This window comes from Dromiciops gliroides, chromosome 5, assembly GCF_019393635.1.
Source record: "Dromiciops gliroides isolate mDroGli1 chromosome 5, mDroGli1.pri, whole genome shotgun sequence".
In the NCBI taxonomy this organism is placed as follows: Eukaryota; Metazoa; Chordata; class Mammalia; order Microbiotheria; family Microbiotheriidae; genus Dromiciops; species Dromiciops gliroides.
This window is the reverse complement of record NC_057865.1, coordinates 67,776,033-67,795,497: the sequence shown is the minus strand read 5'-3', so window position 1 is coordinate 67,795,497 and position 19,465 is coordinate 67,776,033. Positions and strand designations below refer to the sequence as shown.

General features: G+C 41.3%; 1 protein-coding gene across 5 annotated transcripts in view; it reads right to left on the bottom strand.

Moving 5' to 3' along the window:
- Positions 1-19,465, bottom strand: part of JCAD (junctional cadherin 5 associated) — a 73,384-nt gene that overhangs the window by 27,799 nt on the left and 26,120 nt on the right. For 3 of the 5 annotated variants that reach the window (XM_043966330.1, XM_043966332.1, XM_043966331.1), the window contains exon 3: positions 15,046-15,386. The exons of the other annotated variants lie outside the window; for them this stretch is intronic. In XM_043966330.1, the coding sequence (XP_043822265.1) occupies positions 15,046-15,326 (281 nt within the window). In that variant the 5' untranslated portion in view covers positions 15,327-15,386. The remainder of the gene's footprint in view (positions 1-15,045; positions 15,387-19,465) is intronic. 5 annotated transcript variants of the gene reach the window in all.

Genomic DNA, 19,465 nt, shown 5'->3' with positions numbered 1-19,465 from the left:
TTATTAACTTTGAGGGAATACTAAGATAAGTTCCTCTTTCAACTATCTTGAAATGCCCCATATTGAGGTAACTGGCCCCCAGGTTCCCTCCTGATGAGGTCACATTACTACCCCATGACACAGGCTCTCATTTTATGCCCCAAAGAGTGGAACTCTAAAGGGAAAAAGCTATACCTGTTTATACAACACCACTGTAAAAACAAACAGTTTACAGAAATAAAGCAGGAAGAGTGAGTTTAGACTCTTTTTCCTCTGCACCCATTCAAATAGTAGCTGAAGTAATTTGAAACATGGCTTCAATGTAGAGGGAAAAATGGGTGTCTTAAAGAAAAGGGTTTTCTCATAGCTTTTATTGGAAACACTTACCTGGTTAAGGTACTTTTAACTTGTATCCTAAACAGTTTAAATTCTCTGGGTGAAACTGGAGAGAGTCACATGCTTCTTTTTTAATGGAAAGAGAACGTCTGTGAGAATGCTGAAGGAAAACCAGGGAGCATGACACAAATATCACAGAACAATCATTATTATAGGTTAAATGATTGTTTATCAGAGATGTGAGGCAGAGCTTCAGGGCAGCTTGAAGGGAGATTGCAACTCACTGATCTTTCTGATGTGATGTCCCCTACATCTCGTTTTCACATCCTGATCAACCAGGTCAAAAATCAGCTCCATAATTTCTAAAATACTGACCCAATTTTCTCTAAGTGAAAAATAATTCCACCAGCAGCAGTTCTTCCCCAGAGCTGACACTGTGACCAAGTTGCCACAGCTCATAGTTTTTGATGTTGGTGAAGTCCATTCCTCAGCCCAGGATAGGGCCCATCATTCAGAGCACTAAGCTATGATGACTCCCCTTGAGTCAGCTCCTTCCCCTCTGCCTCTGGAATCACTGGGGGCTCTGATCAGTGAGTTTTTGCCATATTTTGCCCAGAACCAGGCCACCAGATGACTTCTCAACCATCTCCTCCTCCTCCTCCTTCTACTCTTCCTCCTCCTTCTACTCCTCTTCCTCCTTCTTCATCCATCAAAGTATTGTTACCCTTGTTATTTCAGTAACCCATGATACAGATTAAAAAAAATATTACTAGAATTGAATATGCAAGCTGAGGAAAAAACAGACCACCATGGCAGCATTAGCAGGGGGAGGTGCTCCAGCCCCAACATTTTGACAGCTCCTTGAAAATCTGCCTTGTGAGTGAAGAAAAGCATCTCAGTTGAGAGGGTTCAAGGGTGAGGGGAAAGAGTGGTGGGGATGTCTGCATCAGCAAACATGTTCTGAAGTGGATCAGCCCACGAAATACATATTTCTCTGTGGAGGGGTCAAGACAACATTTTCTGAGACTGAGGGCATGAAATGAAATTAGTTAAAAAACAAATCATGTTTGTAGATTTGACACCAAAACAGATGTTAAATTTGAATCTTTTTTTTTTTTTGGAAAGCCAGTCTAAGTAGGATATGATTTTTAAAGAAACACAAACAACCCTCTAAAAAGTAACTGTTTTCTCGGTGCAGTAGTCCTTCCTGGAGACTGTGCTCGGCTCCCTGATCTCCTGCAGGCCTCCCAAGATGAGGGGCCTCCCAGACCACTGTATCACAGGAGAGGCAAGCCTCTAATCAGTCACAATTCTTACTGGGGACACAGAAGCACAGACGATGGCTAATTACAAGTTACACTGGTGACAAAGCAACAAAAATCTTTACCAGAATTCCTGAAGGGGGTTTGTGGGGGGAGAATAATATAGCATGAAAAGAAAGGCAGTGCTTCCACAACTTAAACCTCCCATGGAAAAGATCAAAGAGCTGGCAGTCAGGACTGCTAGGTTTGAAGCACACCCTTTCTAGTTTTCTGACCCTGGGCAACTCACTTAAACTCTGCCTCATTTTTGCCCATCCGTAAAATAGAGACAATAACTCCCAGGGCTGTTGTGAGGATTAAATGAGAGGATAATTGTGAAGTGCTTGGCACACAGTGGGCGCCATATGTTGGCTATTTTTATTAGCTATTATTGCACTTTAAGTTACCTCATTGCTCTGGCCTCCAGCTTCCTACCCACTATAAAATGAAAGGGGTGACCAAGATAACCTCTAAGATTCCTTCCAGCTCCAATGACTATATTCTTCTTGTTGTTGTTCAGTTGTGTCCAACTCTTTGTGACCCCATTTGGGCATTTTGTTGGCAAAGATACAGGAGTGGTCTGCCATATCCTTCTCTAGCCCATTTTACAGATGAGTAAACTGAGGCAAACAGAGTGAAGTGACTTGCCCAAAGTCACACAGCTAATAAGTGTCTGAGGCCAGATTTGAACTCAGGAAGCTGAGTCTTTCTAAATTTAGGCCACCTAGCTGCCCCAATATGATTCTAGGAACCTATAAAGTTCTACTGTGCTAAGTCATGCTAACATTTCCTCTGATTATATATATATATATATTTTTTTTTGCAGGGCTATGTGGGATTAAGTGACTTGCCCAGAGTCACACAGCCAGTAAGTGTCAAGTGTCTGAGGCCAAATTTGAACTCAGGTACTCCTGAATCCAGGGTCCGTGCTTTATCCACTGTACCACCTAGCTGCCCCCTGATTATAAATTTTTAACTCAAACACACAACAAAACCCTGTATAATTGATGGGAATCTAAATTAATTTTAATGGTAAAATAGTTATGATTAGTATGGTTATATATTATTCAAATAATCATAATTAATAACATTCCAAGCATACTATTCAACGTACACCCAGAACTGTGCCAAACTAGCAGAAGTCATTAATATATACCTTCTGTTGTTATTCTTTCATATACAGGACCTGTTTCCTCAATTACTGGTTCCTCCTTGGAACCCAATATCATTCAATACCCTCCACCACATACTAATTTGTTAATAATAGGACACACTGAAAAAACAAAGGATCGTACAATCCCAAAGTAGGAAGAGAGCTTAGAGATGACACAGTCCCACCCATGTTGGAACAAGAATCTTTCCCAACATGCCTGAGTGCTATTCATCTGGCCTTTGCTTGAAGACCTCCACTGAGATCTACCCAGTGGTTCCTGATGTAGCCCATCCTATATTGGGTAATTCTCTCTCTCTTTTTTTTTTTTTTTTGGCAGGGCAATGGGGGTTAAGTGACTTGCCCAGGGTCACACAGCTAGTAAGTGTCAAGTGTCTGAGGCCGGATTTGAACTCAGGTACTCCTAAATTCAGGGCCGGTGCTTTATACACTGCACCACCTAGCCGTCCCCTATTGGGGTAATTCTCATGGTTAGGATGTTTTTACTTATATAAAGATTATATTTGCCACCCCAATGCTTATCCACTGCTCTTAGTTAAAGAACTGCAGTAACACAACTCTAAAGTCCCAAAGAACAAATCAAATCTTTCTTCCACTTGATAATCAATCACCAAGTATTTATTAAGGACCTACTATGTGCCAGGTTCTGAACATGCAACTCTCACATTCTCTCTTAAATCTTCTTTTCCTCAGGATAATCATTCCCCATTTCTTTCTACTGGTTCTCATATGGTATGAGCTCAAGCCCTGTCGCCATCCACCTTGCCCTCCTCTGGACACTGCCAGTTGTTGACAAAACTTCCTAAAATGAGGTTCCCAGAACTGAACACCATATTCTACGTGTGATCTGGCCTGGGTGGAACACAGAGGGACTAACCAGAGAAGATAGGCCTCTCTCTCTCTCTCTGTGGGGCAATGAGGGTTAAGTGACTTGCCCAGGGTCACACAACTAGTTAAGTGTCAAGTGTCTGAGGTCAAATTTGAACTCAGGTCCTCCTGAATCCAGGGCCAGTGCTTTATCCACTGCGCCACCTAGCTGCCCTGATATGCCTCTCTTAATGCAGCCTAAGTTGACATTAGTTTTCTTGGCTACCACATCATAATGTTGATACAGAGTGGAATTACAGGTCATGAAAACCAGAATTTCTCTTATAGAAGGCTGTATGGTTGGAGGAGGGAGTGCTGTAAGCAGATTAGATCAGTGATTTCATGGGCATGAGGAACTCCCTGTGTAGAAGCTGTCTCCACTAATGCAGGCGCACAACTTTCCTGTAATTTACAATCTCAGAGAACTGTCCACAGCACAGAATGGCTAAGGGAGTTGCTTTGCTAATTTTTACACAGCCCAGATGTGGTAGCAGTTGGAACTGAGGGTAGATCTTTCTGATTCCAAGCTCTCTACCCTCTAATCCACACCGCCTCTCAGGGACTCTGATAATATCTTCTCAGATCATATGCTTTTCTGGAGGCTGTTCATGACTCTGAAAAAACAAAAGCCAATTTCACCACCCCTTTCTCAGTCCTCATGTCATTTAGCGGGGGCTAGAACATCTGAAATTGTTATCAACAACCATTTAAGAAAATCAATAGTAATCAACTTCTCCAAACAGTTTGCCAAGGTGGAGAGCTATTAATATGCCAAGGTCTATTCAACATCAACTAGGCCTTAATGCAAGGGAGCAAAGGGGCTCATAAATGACTTTACAGAAATTCTCAGTCTCTAACCCTGGCAGTCAACAAATACTAAGAACAGTCTAGAAATATTTCATTATGCCCTTGCTAATGAACAGTCCTCTTTACAGTAGCTACTCTCCAGATTGGCCCCAAGTGCTTTCACATCCCAATAACACCCTTTCCACTTCCTTTCCTTCTTCCTTCCCCTCACCTGAACAACTTGACACTTCTGTGACAGTAGAATCATAGAAGTGGGTTAACAGGCTAGTGTTCATTTCACCCAGAGAAAGCAACCACCACAATAGCATGGCTAATTAAAAACATTCCTAATCTAGAAATTGTCGACAGATGGTTTAGAATTGTCTTATGAAAACAAAATTACCTTATGGGATCTTTCGCCAAAAGAACTAGCCTTCTTCCTGTCCAGTCTTCATATATCTTACTCCTTTCCACATAATCTATGACTTGGTGAGTGGCCCACTTGTTTCTCATAATACGATGACTCTCCAGCCATCTCCCAAGCCTGGAATTCTCTACCTCTCCATCTCTACCTCCTGGAGTCCCTCAAGTCTCAACTCAAATCCTGGCACAGTCCTTGAGAAGGTACCATCTTCTCCACGTCAAAATGAGGCATCAGACCTTGATGGAATATCCACCAATGGACCTGTGGCTACGTCCTCCAGGAATAGAGAGGGCAACCTATCCATAGCTGGCCTAACCTGTGTGGTGCTGATCACATGAAGTACCAATCAATGTGCTAGGGATCTTCCTCATTTCCAGTGCAGGGCTCAGCAAATTATGACCCCACCAATGAGCCAAGAATGGTTCTTATATTTTTCAATACAATAAAACTTTATTTTAAAATATAAAACATACACACACATATATACACATACACGTATGCATACACATAGACACAAATATACATAGACACATACATACATACAAACACATACATGCATACATACACAAACACACATACATACATACACACACTCACTATGCAGAAACAAGTGGTGGGCTAAATCTGGCCCACAGGCTATAGTTTACCAACTTTTTTTCTAGTGACATCACAAAGATACCAATGGAGCATGTGGGACTTCCATCAGGTATTCCTAGCTCTTGTTTTGTGACCAGCCCATCTTCTTTTCCCAATCATACATTTATTAAAAGTACAATATATCAACCTTGTGGAAGTGCTAAAATTAAATTTTAAAATGATCATTACTATTTATAGCAATTGGTCTTTGAATATGGAACTGATGCTCTAAAGACAATAACTTTTAGAGAAGGAAAAAGGAATACAGTTCCCAGAAACTAAATCCCATCATTTAGATTTATCAGAATTCTTTCCACAGGACTCTATTCAAGATAAGGTCATCATTAACTCATCTGATTCACAAGAAGGAGAGGGATAAAGCTACGAATAAATAAACAGTAGTTGTATTCATATTTGAATGACTAGTTGTGGGGAAAAACCAGTGGGACATGGAAAGAGATCAATTTAATGTAGAATAATCTTAATTTTTGTTATTCAGTCATTTTCAGTCATGTACGGCTCTTCATGACCCCATTTGAGGTTTTCTTGGCAGAGATCCTAGAATGGTTTGCCATTCCCTTCTCTAACTCATTTTCCATATGAAGAAATGGAGGCAAAGAAGATTAAGTGACTTGCCCAGGTTCACATAGTAATTATCTGGGGCCAGATATGAACTTAGGAAGATGAGTATTCCTAACACCAGGCCTAGAACCCTAACCAGTTCACCACCTAGCTGCCCTATCACAGAAATAGGCAGTCCTAAATGGCTGAGGAAGAAGAACCTGGATAAAATTTCTTTAGGAAATTGGCCTTTGCTGAGTTCAAGTCTAACCTCTGATATACACTGACTGTGTGACTATGGTTAAGTTCCTTCACTTCCCAGCATTTTAGGCAAATCTATGACTATATACAAGTTGAGAAGAGGGTGTTGACCTGCACTGGTAGAGGGAATTTCCTCATCTGAATGTTTTGCATACCTAAGGTATCAAACGCACAGGCCATGGGCTACATGTGGTCTGCAACACTCCAAAGCATGGCCTAAACCAGACTAAAATGCAATTGTGAAATATTTAGGCCAGAGACAATATTACATTTTAAAATTAAGTCAGTATGTGGCCTGTGGGGAGCTTTATGTAAGGTTCAGTAGCATCCATTTCTATTTAAGCTTAATACCATTGCCCTAGACCAATAAAATCACCAGTCTAGTCCTTATCCTGATATTCACAGAAATAGGGACATTTTCTTTCATATTCACAAAGTCACCCGACAAAGAGGAAGAATAAATTATGACAATCTAGTTTATTTTCTCAATAATAGTTGATCCCCTCCAATTGCATGTAAAGACGACTTTTAACATTTGTTGTCAATTTTTTTTATAGGTTTGAGTTCCAAAACCTATCCCTGCCACCTTCCCTTCTCTAACCCCTCCCTGAGATGGTAATCTGATATATGTTATACATGTGAAATAATGGAAAAATTTCCATATTAGTCATTTTGTACAAGAAGTTAAATGAAAAAGAAAAAGGAATAAGTGAAAGTGGAAAATAGCACGCTTCAGTCGGGATTCAATTCTTTTTCTGGAGGCGGATAGCATCTTTCATCATGAGTCCTTTGGGCAAATTGTCTTGGATCATTGTATTGCTGAGAATAGTTAAGTCATTTGCAGTTCCTCATCATACAATACTGCTGTTACTGTGTACCATGTTCTCTTGGTTCTGCTCACTTTGCTTTGTATCAGTTCATGGGAATCTTTCCAGGTTTTTCATGGTAAACTAGTTTAAAGGAGAAAGAGGTAGTTAGGTGGCTCAGTGGGTAGAGTGTGGGACCTGGAGTCAGGAAGACCTGAGTTCAAATTTGACCTGAGACACTTACTAGCTATGTGACCTTTGGGCAAGTCACTTTACTTCTGTTTGCCTTAATCCACTGGAGAAGGAAATGACAAACCACTCCAGTATCTTTGCCAAGAAAACTCCATGGACAGTACTAGTTCCATTCTAGGTCCTCTTCCCTCTTCTATAACTTCTCTCAGTGATCTCATCAGCTCCCAAGGATTCAATTTCCTTTCCTTCATATGACTCAGTTCTACATGCCTAATACATTTCCCATGCTCCAGTTCTACATCGCTAACCATATCTTGGAATTTTCCTCCTTGATGTCCTATATATGTCTCTATGGAAACCACTTTTATCCTTCTAAGCACCTAAATCCTCTCCACTTCAGAATCCTCCTCCATGGGGTGCACTGACCAGGACGAAGACAATGGGCTGGAAGCATTGTTATTCTCAAGACTCTCTGGTTCAGGGTCCTGAGCTGTCCCACTGGAGTCTGAGAGATGATGATCAAGGTGACTGGTGGTATTTTGACATGATATTTGATGATATCTGAATGGTAATTGAGGCAGTGGAAGAGGATGAGGTCACTAAGTGATAAGGCACGTATGTATTAGAGAGGGGAAAAACAGAGGGCCCAGAAGAAAGCCTTGGAGCTGGGACATGTAGCAAAAGAGTAGGGAGACAGAAGCGGGGAGGGGGGTCGGAAGAGAAGCACCACTAAAACAAACAAACAAACAAACAAAAGACCACAGAGGAGAGGGGATCCAGGAGGAACCATCAGCAGACATCCCTGGTGAAGAGGTGTCCAGAAAGGTGAAGAATGAGAAAAGGCCAAAAGGTCAACAAACTTTAAAATTAAGATGTGATTGATAATTCTGGAGAGAGTAGTTTCAGTGAATGATGAGGTTATGGGCCAGATGAGAAAGGGCTGAGAAGGAAGAGGGGGAGTGGGGGAAGTAAGACAACACAAGTGGATGTTTTGCATAGAAGTCTGGCAGTGAAATAACAACACAGCATGGGGATAGCAAGGGAAGATCACAGGCAACAGATCTCTGAACCCAGGGGTCAAGCAGGCTCAGAGGTCTGGGAGCTGGCAGGAGGCCATGTGGTATAACAACAACTACTGCTAACATTTTAAGCACTTTAAGGCATACAAAATACTCTACGTGCCTTTTCTCATTTGATCTTTGCAATCAATCCATCAACAGGCATTTATCAAGTATGTTCTAGGGCTGGGATTATTCCCATTTTCTAGACCTAGAAAATGAGGCTGAGAGAGTTTTGAGTAACTTGTCTACCATCACATGGCAAGCAAGTGGGATCCCAATCAAGCTCTACCTGATTTCAAGTCCATGAATCTATCCATTAAGCCATCTTTATATTGAATCTGGAGGACCTGGGTTTGAATCCTAAGTCAGCCACTAGGACTTTGACTTATCAGTGTAGCCACGATAATAATAATGATGATAGCTAGCATTTTTATAGTACTGTAAGGGTTTATGAAAAGCAGCTGGGTGGTACAGTGGATAGAGCACCAGGCCTAGAGTCAGGAAGACTCATCTTCATGGATTCGAATCCAGCCTAAGAGGCTTACTAGCTGTGTGACCCTGGGCAAGTCACTTAACCCTGTTTGCCTCAGTTTCCTCCTCTGTAAAATAAGCTGGAGAAGGAAATAAAGAACCACTCTATTATCTTTGCCAAGAAAACACCAAATGGGGTCACAGAGAGTCATACACAACTGAAAAGTGACTGAACAACAAAAAGACTTACAAAACACTTTACAAATACCATCTTATTTGATCCTCACAACAACTTTAGGAGGTTGGTGCCATTTTCCTCCATTTCACTGATGAAAAAAATAAGGCAGACAGAAATTCAGTGACTTGCCCTGGGTATGTGACACCCCCTCCCCCCCAGCTGGGTGACCTAAATTATCAACAATCTTTAAATTTTAAAATTTGATGACTTTTCCTCACTCATCTTTCTGTACTTTCTTCACCATTATACCTCCTGGATACTCTCTCCTTTGAGGGTTGTATTTTGTTTGTTTGATCTGTTCTGTTCTAACTTTTTGTTTGTTTTTGGGGTTTTTTAGCAAAGGCTTTCTCCTGTCTGAGATGTCTGTGGCCATCTTTGACCTAGGGTCTTCCTGACTCCAAGTTCAGTGCTCTCTCCACTATGCCACCTAGAAGATGGAAAAGACATGAGAGGAAAAAATCTAAGTCACCCATCCTCTTTGACCAAGTAGCCTTATTTGTAGAATAAGGGGGTTAAAATAAATGAATTAACATATACTCTTCATGACCCTACTTGGGATTTTCTTGGCAAAGGCACTAGAGTGGTTTACCATTTCCTTCTCCAGCTCATTTTACAGATGAGTAAACTGGGGCAAACAGTAAGGTTAGGTGACTTGCCAGGACCACACAGCTAGGAAGTGTCTGAGGTCGAATTTTAACTCAGGTCTTCCCTTAAAACCCTGAAGTTCTATAAATAGGTTGATGAGGACAATGACTAGCCAATGAGCATCTCAATGATTCTCTCTGGTGGAGACTCAACACCTGAGGCCAGGATTCAGTGATTAATGAAGTTTAGAAGGTTGTAAAGATTAAAGTACAGGCACCTTAGACAAAGGTCTCTTGAATTAGATCCAAATATCTAGAATCCCCCAAGAGGTGACAAAGATTTAGCAAGTCCATTAGAGTGAATTATGCTTCTTAAGCACAGAACAAATTGTTTGCAGGAGTAAGGGCTAAAACTAAGCCTCAGAATCCCAATGGCTTAATTTACGTAACACTTTTCAGTTATTACTGTTTTTTTTTAATTTATAAAAAATATTTTATTATTTTCCAGTTACATGTAAGGATAGTTTTCAACATTTGTTTTCATAGGATTTTTAGTTCCAAATTTTTCTTCCACCCTCCCTTCCCTCCCTCCTCCCCAAGATGGAAAGCCATCTGATATAGGTTTTATATGTACAATCCCATCAAACATATTTCTGTATTAGTCATATTATGAAAGAAGAATCAGATCACAAGGGAAAACCCTCTAAAAAGAAGGAAAAAACCAGCCCAAACATAGAAGCATTATGGTTCAATATGCATTTCTTTTTTCTGGATGTTGAGAACATTTTCTACATTGAGTTCTTTGAAATTGTTTTGGATCATTGCACTGCTGAGAAGAGCCAAGTCTATCACCATTGTTCATCACACATGTTGCTGTTTCTTTGTACAATGTTCTCCTGGTTCTGCACATCTCACTCAGCATCAGTTCATGTAAGTCCTTCCAGGTTTTCTGAAATCCTCCTGCTCTTCGTTTCTTATAGCATGAGAGTATTCCATTACATTCATGTAGCACAACTTGTTTAGCCATTCCCCGATTGATGGGCATTCCCTCGATTTTCAATTCTTTGCCACCACAAAGAAAGCTGCTATAAATATTTTTGTACATGTGGGTCCTTTTCCCTCTTCTGTGATCTCTTTGGGATACAGACCTAGCAGTGGTACCACTGGGTCAAAGGGTCAGTAATGACTGTTAACACACCTTATCCCATTTGATACTCTCCTTATCCAGTGAGATATGCCATTCAAGTATCATATCATTTTATAGACGATGAAACTGAGGTTCAGAAAGAATATAAGACCAGGCTGAAGCCACACAGAGAGTAAAATGTCAGAACCTGGACCAGTTATGAGGGCCAGGTAGTCCAACCCTTTTCCCCCCTTATTTATACAGGAATCCTATCAACAACCCTGACAAGGAGTCACCCAGGCTCTGCTTGAGGACCTCTCTTGATGGGGAGCCCACTACCTTTTGAGGCAGCTGATTTAACTAATTAGGGACTTTTCCCCTCCCTGCATCTCAAGCCTAAATTTGCCTTTAATTTTCACTCATTGTTCTTGTCTTCTATTTGGAGCCAAACAGAACAATTTAAATTCTACCTCTTTGTGCAGAATCCCTTAAAGTATTTGAAGATAGCTGTCATGCCTTTCCCAAGTCTTTCCCAGACCCCTATCTCCCCCTCCCTGATCTTCTTTCCTCCAGGCTAAACATTCCCAAGTCCTCCAATATTGGCCAATTCAAAATCCACCTGACTACACTATTATCTAGTCAATATCTTTGCATCTTGTCCAAAGGAAAGCACAAGACTTGGTGTAAATGTTTTGGCCACATTTGGTCATGGTCACATGGCCCATCACCATCCTGGTTGTCTTCTCTAGATACTCTCCAGCTTATCTGTTCTTAAATGGAAGCCCCCAGAATGGAACACATTGTTCCAGAAGTGGTTGGAGCAGGGCAGAGTAGAGTGTGACTCTCATCTCTCGTGTTCTATCATAACATTTCTCCCAATGCAGCCTGGGTTCCCATTAGTTTTTTAGTTAACATCACATCATCACAAGTTTCAGTGCTTGCATTTCAATTAAATATTAATCCACTTTTTTCCCATAGGAAGTGTTATGTAGCCATGACTGCTTCATCTTGTAGCATAAATTTGATTTTTGAACCCAAGTATATGACTTGACATCTATTTCTACCAGTTTCCATTTTAATTCCAATCCAGCATTCTAGCTTGTCAATCTTTAGCAACCTTGACTTTATCCACCCACCTCACTAAGTATTTTTTCCAGCTTTGTGTCAAATGCAAATGTGATAAGCATATTCTCTAAGCCTTCAGAAAAGGAAAGCATCCAACAGCACAGGACAAGGCCAGTCCCACAGGGCATTCAACCAGAGATCTTCCTCCAAGATGACAAGAAGCAGTTAACTTTGGGTCTGGTCATTTGGTCAATTCAAAATCCACCTGACTACACTATGATCTAGTCAATATCTTTGCATCTTGTCCAAAGGAAAGCATGAGACTTGGTGAAATGTTTTGCTAAAACCTAGGTAAACTGTATCTACAACACTTCCCGAGTCTACTAACATTTACAATGAAAGAACTAAGGTTGGACAGCTATGATCTGTTCTTGATTGAGCCCAGTAGGGCCTCCCTTTGTAGATACTCAGAAATCATCCCTTTAGCAATTATGCTCCAGACTTTGGTCCTAAGGATTGGTGTTTAGCTCACCAGTTGGTAATTTGCAGGCTACACTTTCTTCCCTTTTTTTTCCGGTGAGGCAATTGGGGTTAAGTAACTTGCCCAGGGTCACACAGCTAATAAGTGTCAAGTGTCTGAGGCCAGATTTGAACTCAGGTCCTCCTGACTCCAGAATGGGTGCTCTATCCACTGCATCACCTAGCTGCCTCTCTTCCCTTTTTTTGAAAACTGGGACATTTGTTCTTCTCTAGACCTGTAGCATCTCTCTCCTTCTTCCAGTTGTTTCAAAGATTTTTGACAATGACTCTGTAGCCATACTTGTCATTCTTTTCAGTCTCCTGGGATGTAAGTCATCTGTCCTTCACTTAGGACAATTGAGTGTTCTCTTTACATCCCCTTATTTATCTTAACTAGGTCTGGTCTATCCCTCCCTGATTCAAAGTATTCATGAGTATCTTTTCTAGGGAAAGTAGCTGGCAAAGAGGGAAGGGCAGAAATAAGGGAGTAGACACAGAAAGGAGTTTTGAACTCCAGAAATTTGTACATAAGGAAATTCCATGGGTTCTTTCCTTAAAACAAGTAATATTGATACCAACTAACTATGAGCCAGAAATGGCTCTGGCTTTGGATCATATATGTGTTTTTGATAGACCTGAAGATGCTGAACTGTACTGTGTTGAGAAGAGATTTAATGGTTGTTGTTTTTTTAATAGACGAGTTTAAAATCAATCTCTAGAGCTAAACACACCACATTCTTGCCTCCATAGCTATTATACATCAAATCCGCACCAAGTCCTCTGCGAAAGGGTTACACATTACATCAGCAGGGAGCAGAAAGTTAGTATATTCCTGGTTAACTTGAAAAACAACCTTTTTTGGTGGCTTCTCTTTAAGCTGTCCCTCCCCCTTCCCCTTTCTTTTCCTTTGTTCACTTATCACCTATCCCACACAATTACATAATATGTGCCACGTACTCCAAGCCCTCCCTACCCAACCTATTCCCATTCAGATGTGCACATTTCCCACTTTACAGTGCAGTAGTTTAGCACAAACAAAATTTTATGACGTGATGACAGGCGCTTCCACTGGACTGGAGCTGCTCTAATCAATGTTTACAAGGTTCTTTCTCTTGCTGCCTTTGTAGTAAATGGTCTAAATCCCTTCTTCTCCTTGCTTCCCCATCTCTATCCCACACTTTCCTCAGAGCAAAAGTTACCTTTATTTGGATACTACCACCACCACCACAACAAGTATCATAACCACCACCAGCATTCAATGAACCCAGAGTATGTGCAGGAAAAAAGATGGGTTGGAGCCAACGGAACTAGTAGGTAGTATAATGTAGCAGAGAGCCCTAGATTTGGGAACACCTGAGTTCAAATCCTGACTCTGTTATTTATTATCTAAGCACACCCTGAGCAAATTACTGAACCTCCCTGGGTTGCAATTTCATGTATAAAAATGATGAATTACTGTCGGCCAGTTTTTTCAGTCATTTCCAACTCTTCATAACCCCATTTGAAGTTTTCTTGGCAAAGATACTGGAGTGGAACACCATTTCCTTCTCTAGCTCATTTTACAGATGAGGAAACTGAAGCAAACAGGGCGAAGTGACTTGCCCAGGGTCACACAGTAAGTGTTTGAGGCTGGACTTGAACTCAGGAAGATGAGTCTTCCTGACTCCAGGCCTGGCACTATCCACAGTGGCACCCCCTAGCTGCCCCAGTTTTGGACTAGATGCCCTCTGAAGTCTTTTCCAGACCTATATCTATTATGATCTCATGATCTTGTCTGAGTTTATCAGAAAAGGTGAAAAAAGAATTTTTTTTTTTTTTTAGTGAGGCAATGGGGTTAAGTGACTTGCCCAGGGTCACACAGCTAGTAAGTGTTAAGTGTCTGAGGCCGGATTTGAACTCAGGTGCTCCTGACTCCAGGGCCGGTGCTCTATCCACTGCGCCACCTAGCCGCCCCCATGTTTTTTGTTTTTTGTTTTTTTTTTAGGAAAAAAGAATTTGTTAAAAGTATGCTCAAAGAACAGGCTGTTGTTGTTTTTTAAAGAAGTTAATATGGTCCATATTTGTTCCATGAATCTCTAATCTCATCATTGTGAGTATTCCCTGCACTGACACAGGCTCTAATAGGGTCACATCTTCTCATTCTGCACAATTTTTATTTTTTATCTTTCTGTATTTGAGGAAACACAATGGGTAGAGGACCAGTCTCTGATCCGGGAAGTCCTGAGTTGATGTCTCACCTCTGACATATACTGACTGTGTGATTATAGGCAAGGAACTTAACTTCTTAGTGCTCCTGGGCCACCAAGACAACACCCAGCAGAGCAGTGCAGCCTGCATTGGTAGAATGAGATTCTTTCCATGGAGTTCCCTTTGCCAATAAAATTACAAGTCCAGTTAAAAAAATCTTCCTATAAGTCTTATAGACTTATGCCTAATATAGACTTATGCCTAATCAAGGCATTGGAGGCCTTTCTCTGGTTCTTTTAATGTTTTCTAAATAGCAGTACAGTGCTTGAATTGTCCATCTGGCTGGTCTTTCTTATTCTGGCTATGTGACTACAGCCTCCATCTTGGCATAGATTGGGGTGGGAGGGTGTCCTTTACAACATATACAAACCCCCAAAGTCAAAAGGAAAGCAATCGGATGATATTATCACTTACCCCTCCTCAGAATGATGGAAAGCAGATGAATTTGGGGGATCTCTGTGGCTCCCCGGTACTGCTCCACTGTTCTCATTGCCACTCAAATATCCTTTTCCCAGCGATTTTTTATTATAAGCAAAGGCTGCAGGGTCTGCTTCATACCCATTCAATGTTCCATGACCAGCTCTACTCTCTGAACTCCCCTGCCGATATCCATCACATCTATCCTCATGGGGTGCTGGAGGATTGCTTGACAATTTGTATCCATGTGAAATTAGGAGATCCTCCACACTGTACATGGTGCATTGGTGTCTGTCAAAGCTCAGCCATTGGAAACCTCTCTCGGGCAGGATCCGTCACTGAGAGGAAAAAGAAAAAAGCTCCATTTGCAAGGAGTCTTTCTTCCCACATGAAATGCTGAGTGGTGTCTGACCCCATGACATCCCTCTACTTATGCCAATCGAAAACCATGCCATAGATTAAGCAACAGAACATAATATGGGTGCAAAGGATGAACTATATATTGGTCCACTCAAGACTACTCCCAATTGCATTCAGCCTCAGAGAAAAGATATAACCAAAGTGCCGATTTGCCATAATGCACTAAACAATTCTCCAATCATCATAGTTTTGATAGTTGCCCAATATGCATTTATTAAGCCTCTCCTGTGTACTGGATACTGGGAATATCAAGACACAATGAAACTCTCTTGCTCTCAAGGATTTCATAACCAATGGCAGAAAACAACCGATTCACAGAAAATTGGATACAAAATACAGACCAAATGAATACAAAGTAATTTCTGGGGAGGGAATACTAGTACATGGTGAAGGGATGAGGGTAGATAATAAGCTTCCTGTTAGAGGCAGCATTTGAGCAGGGGTCTGCAGGAAGTAAGGGATTCTAGGATGCAGAGGTAAGGAGGGAGAGCATTCTAGTCACAGGAGATGGCCTGGGCAAATGCTTTTGCAGAAGATGAGAGATCAGATGTCCTATACAAGGTTCATTGAACAGTCCGGTTTGCCTGGATGTAGTGTCAGGAGAGAGAGGCACAATAAGCCTGAAAAGGGAGGCTGGAAGTATATGATTAAGGGTTTGAAACTCCAAACAAGAGCTTGCCTGTTATCCTAAAGGAAATCAGGTGCTCCTAAAGATTTGTGAAGAGGGCAATGATGTGGTCAGACCTGTGCTTTGGGGATATTAGTGTGGCAGTTGTGTAGGGAGGCAGGAAGACCAATTGGGAGACTACTTTCAATAATCTAGGGAAGTAGTGATGAGAGCCTGAACTGAGGTGGTGGCTTGTGAGTGGAGAATGAATGGTCAGAGCGATCTATAAAACTGTGTATCTTGGAATTAAGCACATGTGACACAAGGAATGTTGGGAGTCAACAGTACTGAGTATATCTGTTTGGGGTTTTTTACATTTTTTTAAAGGGTCAATGAGGGTTAAGTGACTTGCCCAGGGTCACACTGGTAGTAAGTGTTAAGTGTCTGAGGCCGGATTTGAACTCAGGACCTCCTGAATCCAGGGCCGGTGCTTTATCCACTGCGCCACCTAGTTGCCCCCAGTACTGAGTATACAGTACTGAAGAAATAAGACGGTTAGTAGATAGGGCCAAAAATCCTCATCCCAATACTCCATGGCCTATCCACCTGATAAACAGTCATGAGGAATAAGGACAAAATAAAGGCAGAGTTTAAAGCTTAAATTACAGCTTTATAGTTTCTAAAATGGGAAACTGCCAATGTCCAGTTTCATCTCAATGTATCCCATTGCTTTCATCAGATACCTTTTGCCCTGGGAGAGCCAAGTGAAATCTTTAATCAAGCAGGCATGATTGTCTCCTCTGAAGTATATATCTGAACTCTGACTACAAGGGATCCTACCACATCACATGGCAGTTAACTGGCTTCTGAAAATAGCTTCTTAGCCTGAAGGCTTATAATAAGGAAACACAGCAAACATCACACACTCAGAAATATACTCCTTCCCCAAACCCTTAGACAGTTTGAGCCCTCTCCTTTCCACTGGGAAACTCCTAAGAATCAAATTTCTTCCCAGTGGATCAAGGGGAATTGAACTGCATCTTAAAACCAAGACTGTCGATGCCCCCAAAGTGAGTTGTTATAACAGTATGCTGATAGCAGCAGCTTCTAGAGCAGACTTTCTAGAGGAAAGACAAAGCATATAAAAGAAAGTGAGTGCGGGGGGGGGGGGGAGGCAGGGAAGAAGATAAGAAGGATGGAGAGGAAGAAAGAGAGAAAGAGGGAAGGAGGGAGAAAGAAAGGAAGGAAGCAGGGAAGGAGGGAGGGAAGGAAGAAAAAGGAAAAATTAAAAGAAAGGAAGAAAGAGAAAGAAGAGAAGGAAGAAAGGAAGGAAGAAATGAAGGAAGGAACGAAGGAACGAAGGAACAAAGGAAGGAAGGAACGAAGGAACGAAGGAACGAAGGAATGAAGGAACGAAGGAAGGAAGGAAGGAAAATGCTTTCAGGCCCTACAACATAGGAAGTTAAGTAAGGTTGTCATAAAGCTTCTTTTTTAAGTAAAAGACAGCCAGACTCAGATTAATTGCAATTACCAATCTTAGTTCTAAACTACAGATGATGAAATATTATAACCATGTCAGTGGAGAGATGAGGAACTTTGGGTCCAAAATGGTACGTATTCTGTCAAACTTAGTAATTTTATCAAATGGGTGAGCTTAATGGGTGTGGAGGTTGCATATCAGGAAATGACTGATATATTAAAAAAAAAAACAATTTTTTAAAATGTCTCATTTAAACCAAAAGTCTTTTTTTTTTTTTTTAAGTCTCCCTTTCAGCCCAGGATACAGATGATATGGGTTATCTTGGCTGGGCTACCAGACACCACAATCCTCTACAGCCTCCATAGGAGTCCCATGTGGACCTTTGGAGCGGTACACTGAGCTGGCCCTTAGACACAGTTTGCTGAGGGATGGAAATAGCTTCGGCTGCAGGCATCATAAACAATAGTCAGGAAATGCCTGCTGGACATCTTGCAGGTGAAAGGAAGACATGTGCGCTTCCTGTTAACAGCAGTTTTTGTTCAGTTCCAGCTCCCAGTTCTGCTGACACTAACAGGATCCCCGCTTTCAAGTACTAGAGTACAGTAGCAAGAGCACCAGAAGCCAACTGTGTCTCACCAGGCTTTGAAAAGAAGTCTGTATTTTTCACATCTAGCTCAACATCCAACATTTCCCATTAATTCATTGTTGTCCAGATGGGACAACAGATGAGGAGGGAGATATCTTTCATTCTTAGGTCCTAAGTGGTTAAATACTCCATCGAGGATTCCCCTGGGTGGACAGACCCAGGCACATCTCAATGCCACTGAAATCATTTCATGGACATACTGCTAAGAAAGGAAAAAGCTTCAATAAGAATGATCGCAAAGCCCTTTAGGGATGAAGTTGGAACACATTTCCTTCAAGACTCCTGAAATGAAGGCTAAAGAGTTTTGATAAAGGTCAGCAAGCAGCTAAGTAGTACAAAAAGAAGACGACACCACAGCCTAATGCCCCTGCCAAAAACACTCGTCCAAACCATTTGGAATGATGTGAGAAAAGTCAACAAGCCATTTATACCCTTTGACCCTCTCTGTGATCAAAGGCAAGGAAGGTCACATTTTCATAGAAAATAGCACTTTCTGTGGTTTTAAAGAACTAGAAATAAAGTGGGTGCCCACTAATTTTGAAAAGGCTGAACAAATTGTATGTAATATTCAATTAATATTTATTTACATTTTAAATAATATTGTGGCACAAGAACAGGGATAGGAACTGCACTTTTATTGGTGTAGGCGACCTCCCACATGAAGAAATGGTGCTTGATTTATAATCTTAAAGAGGTGCTGAGCATACTAAGAGGGGGATTTGCCCAATGTCCCACTGCCAGTGTGTCAGGGGATAGGAACATGAGGAATTTAGAGAAAGATGGAAAGACCTGTATAAAGTGATATTCAGCAATATGTACAATGACTACAATAAACAACCAAATGAAAAACACTAAAAAAGTAGAACTCTGAATAACTTTAATCATCAATCTTGATCCCAGGTAACTGATGGTGAAATATGCCAGTGTTCTTTCAGTAGAGAGGTGGGGGAATTTGGCAGAAAATATGATGCCGTGTATATGTCCATGGCTGCTGCTAAATTGTCTTTCTTTGTTACAAGGGAAGGTTAATTGGGAAAGGGTCTCATGTACAAACTAACAGCAAAAATAATTTTTAAAAATACAAGGAATAGGGGCAGCTAGATGGCACAGTGGATAGAGCACCAGCCCTGGAGTCAGGAGTACCTGAGTTCAAATCTGGCCTCAGACACTTGACACTTAATAGCTGTGTGACCCTGGGCAAGTCACATAACTCCAATTGCCTCACACAAAAAAATATGAGGAATAGTTGGTCATACAATGAATA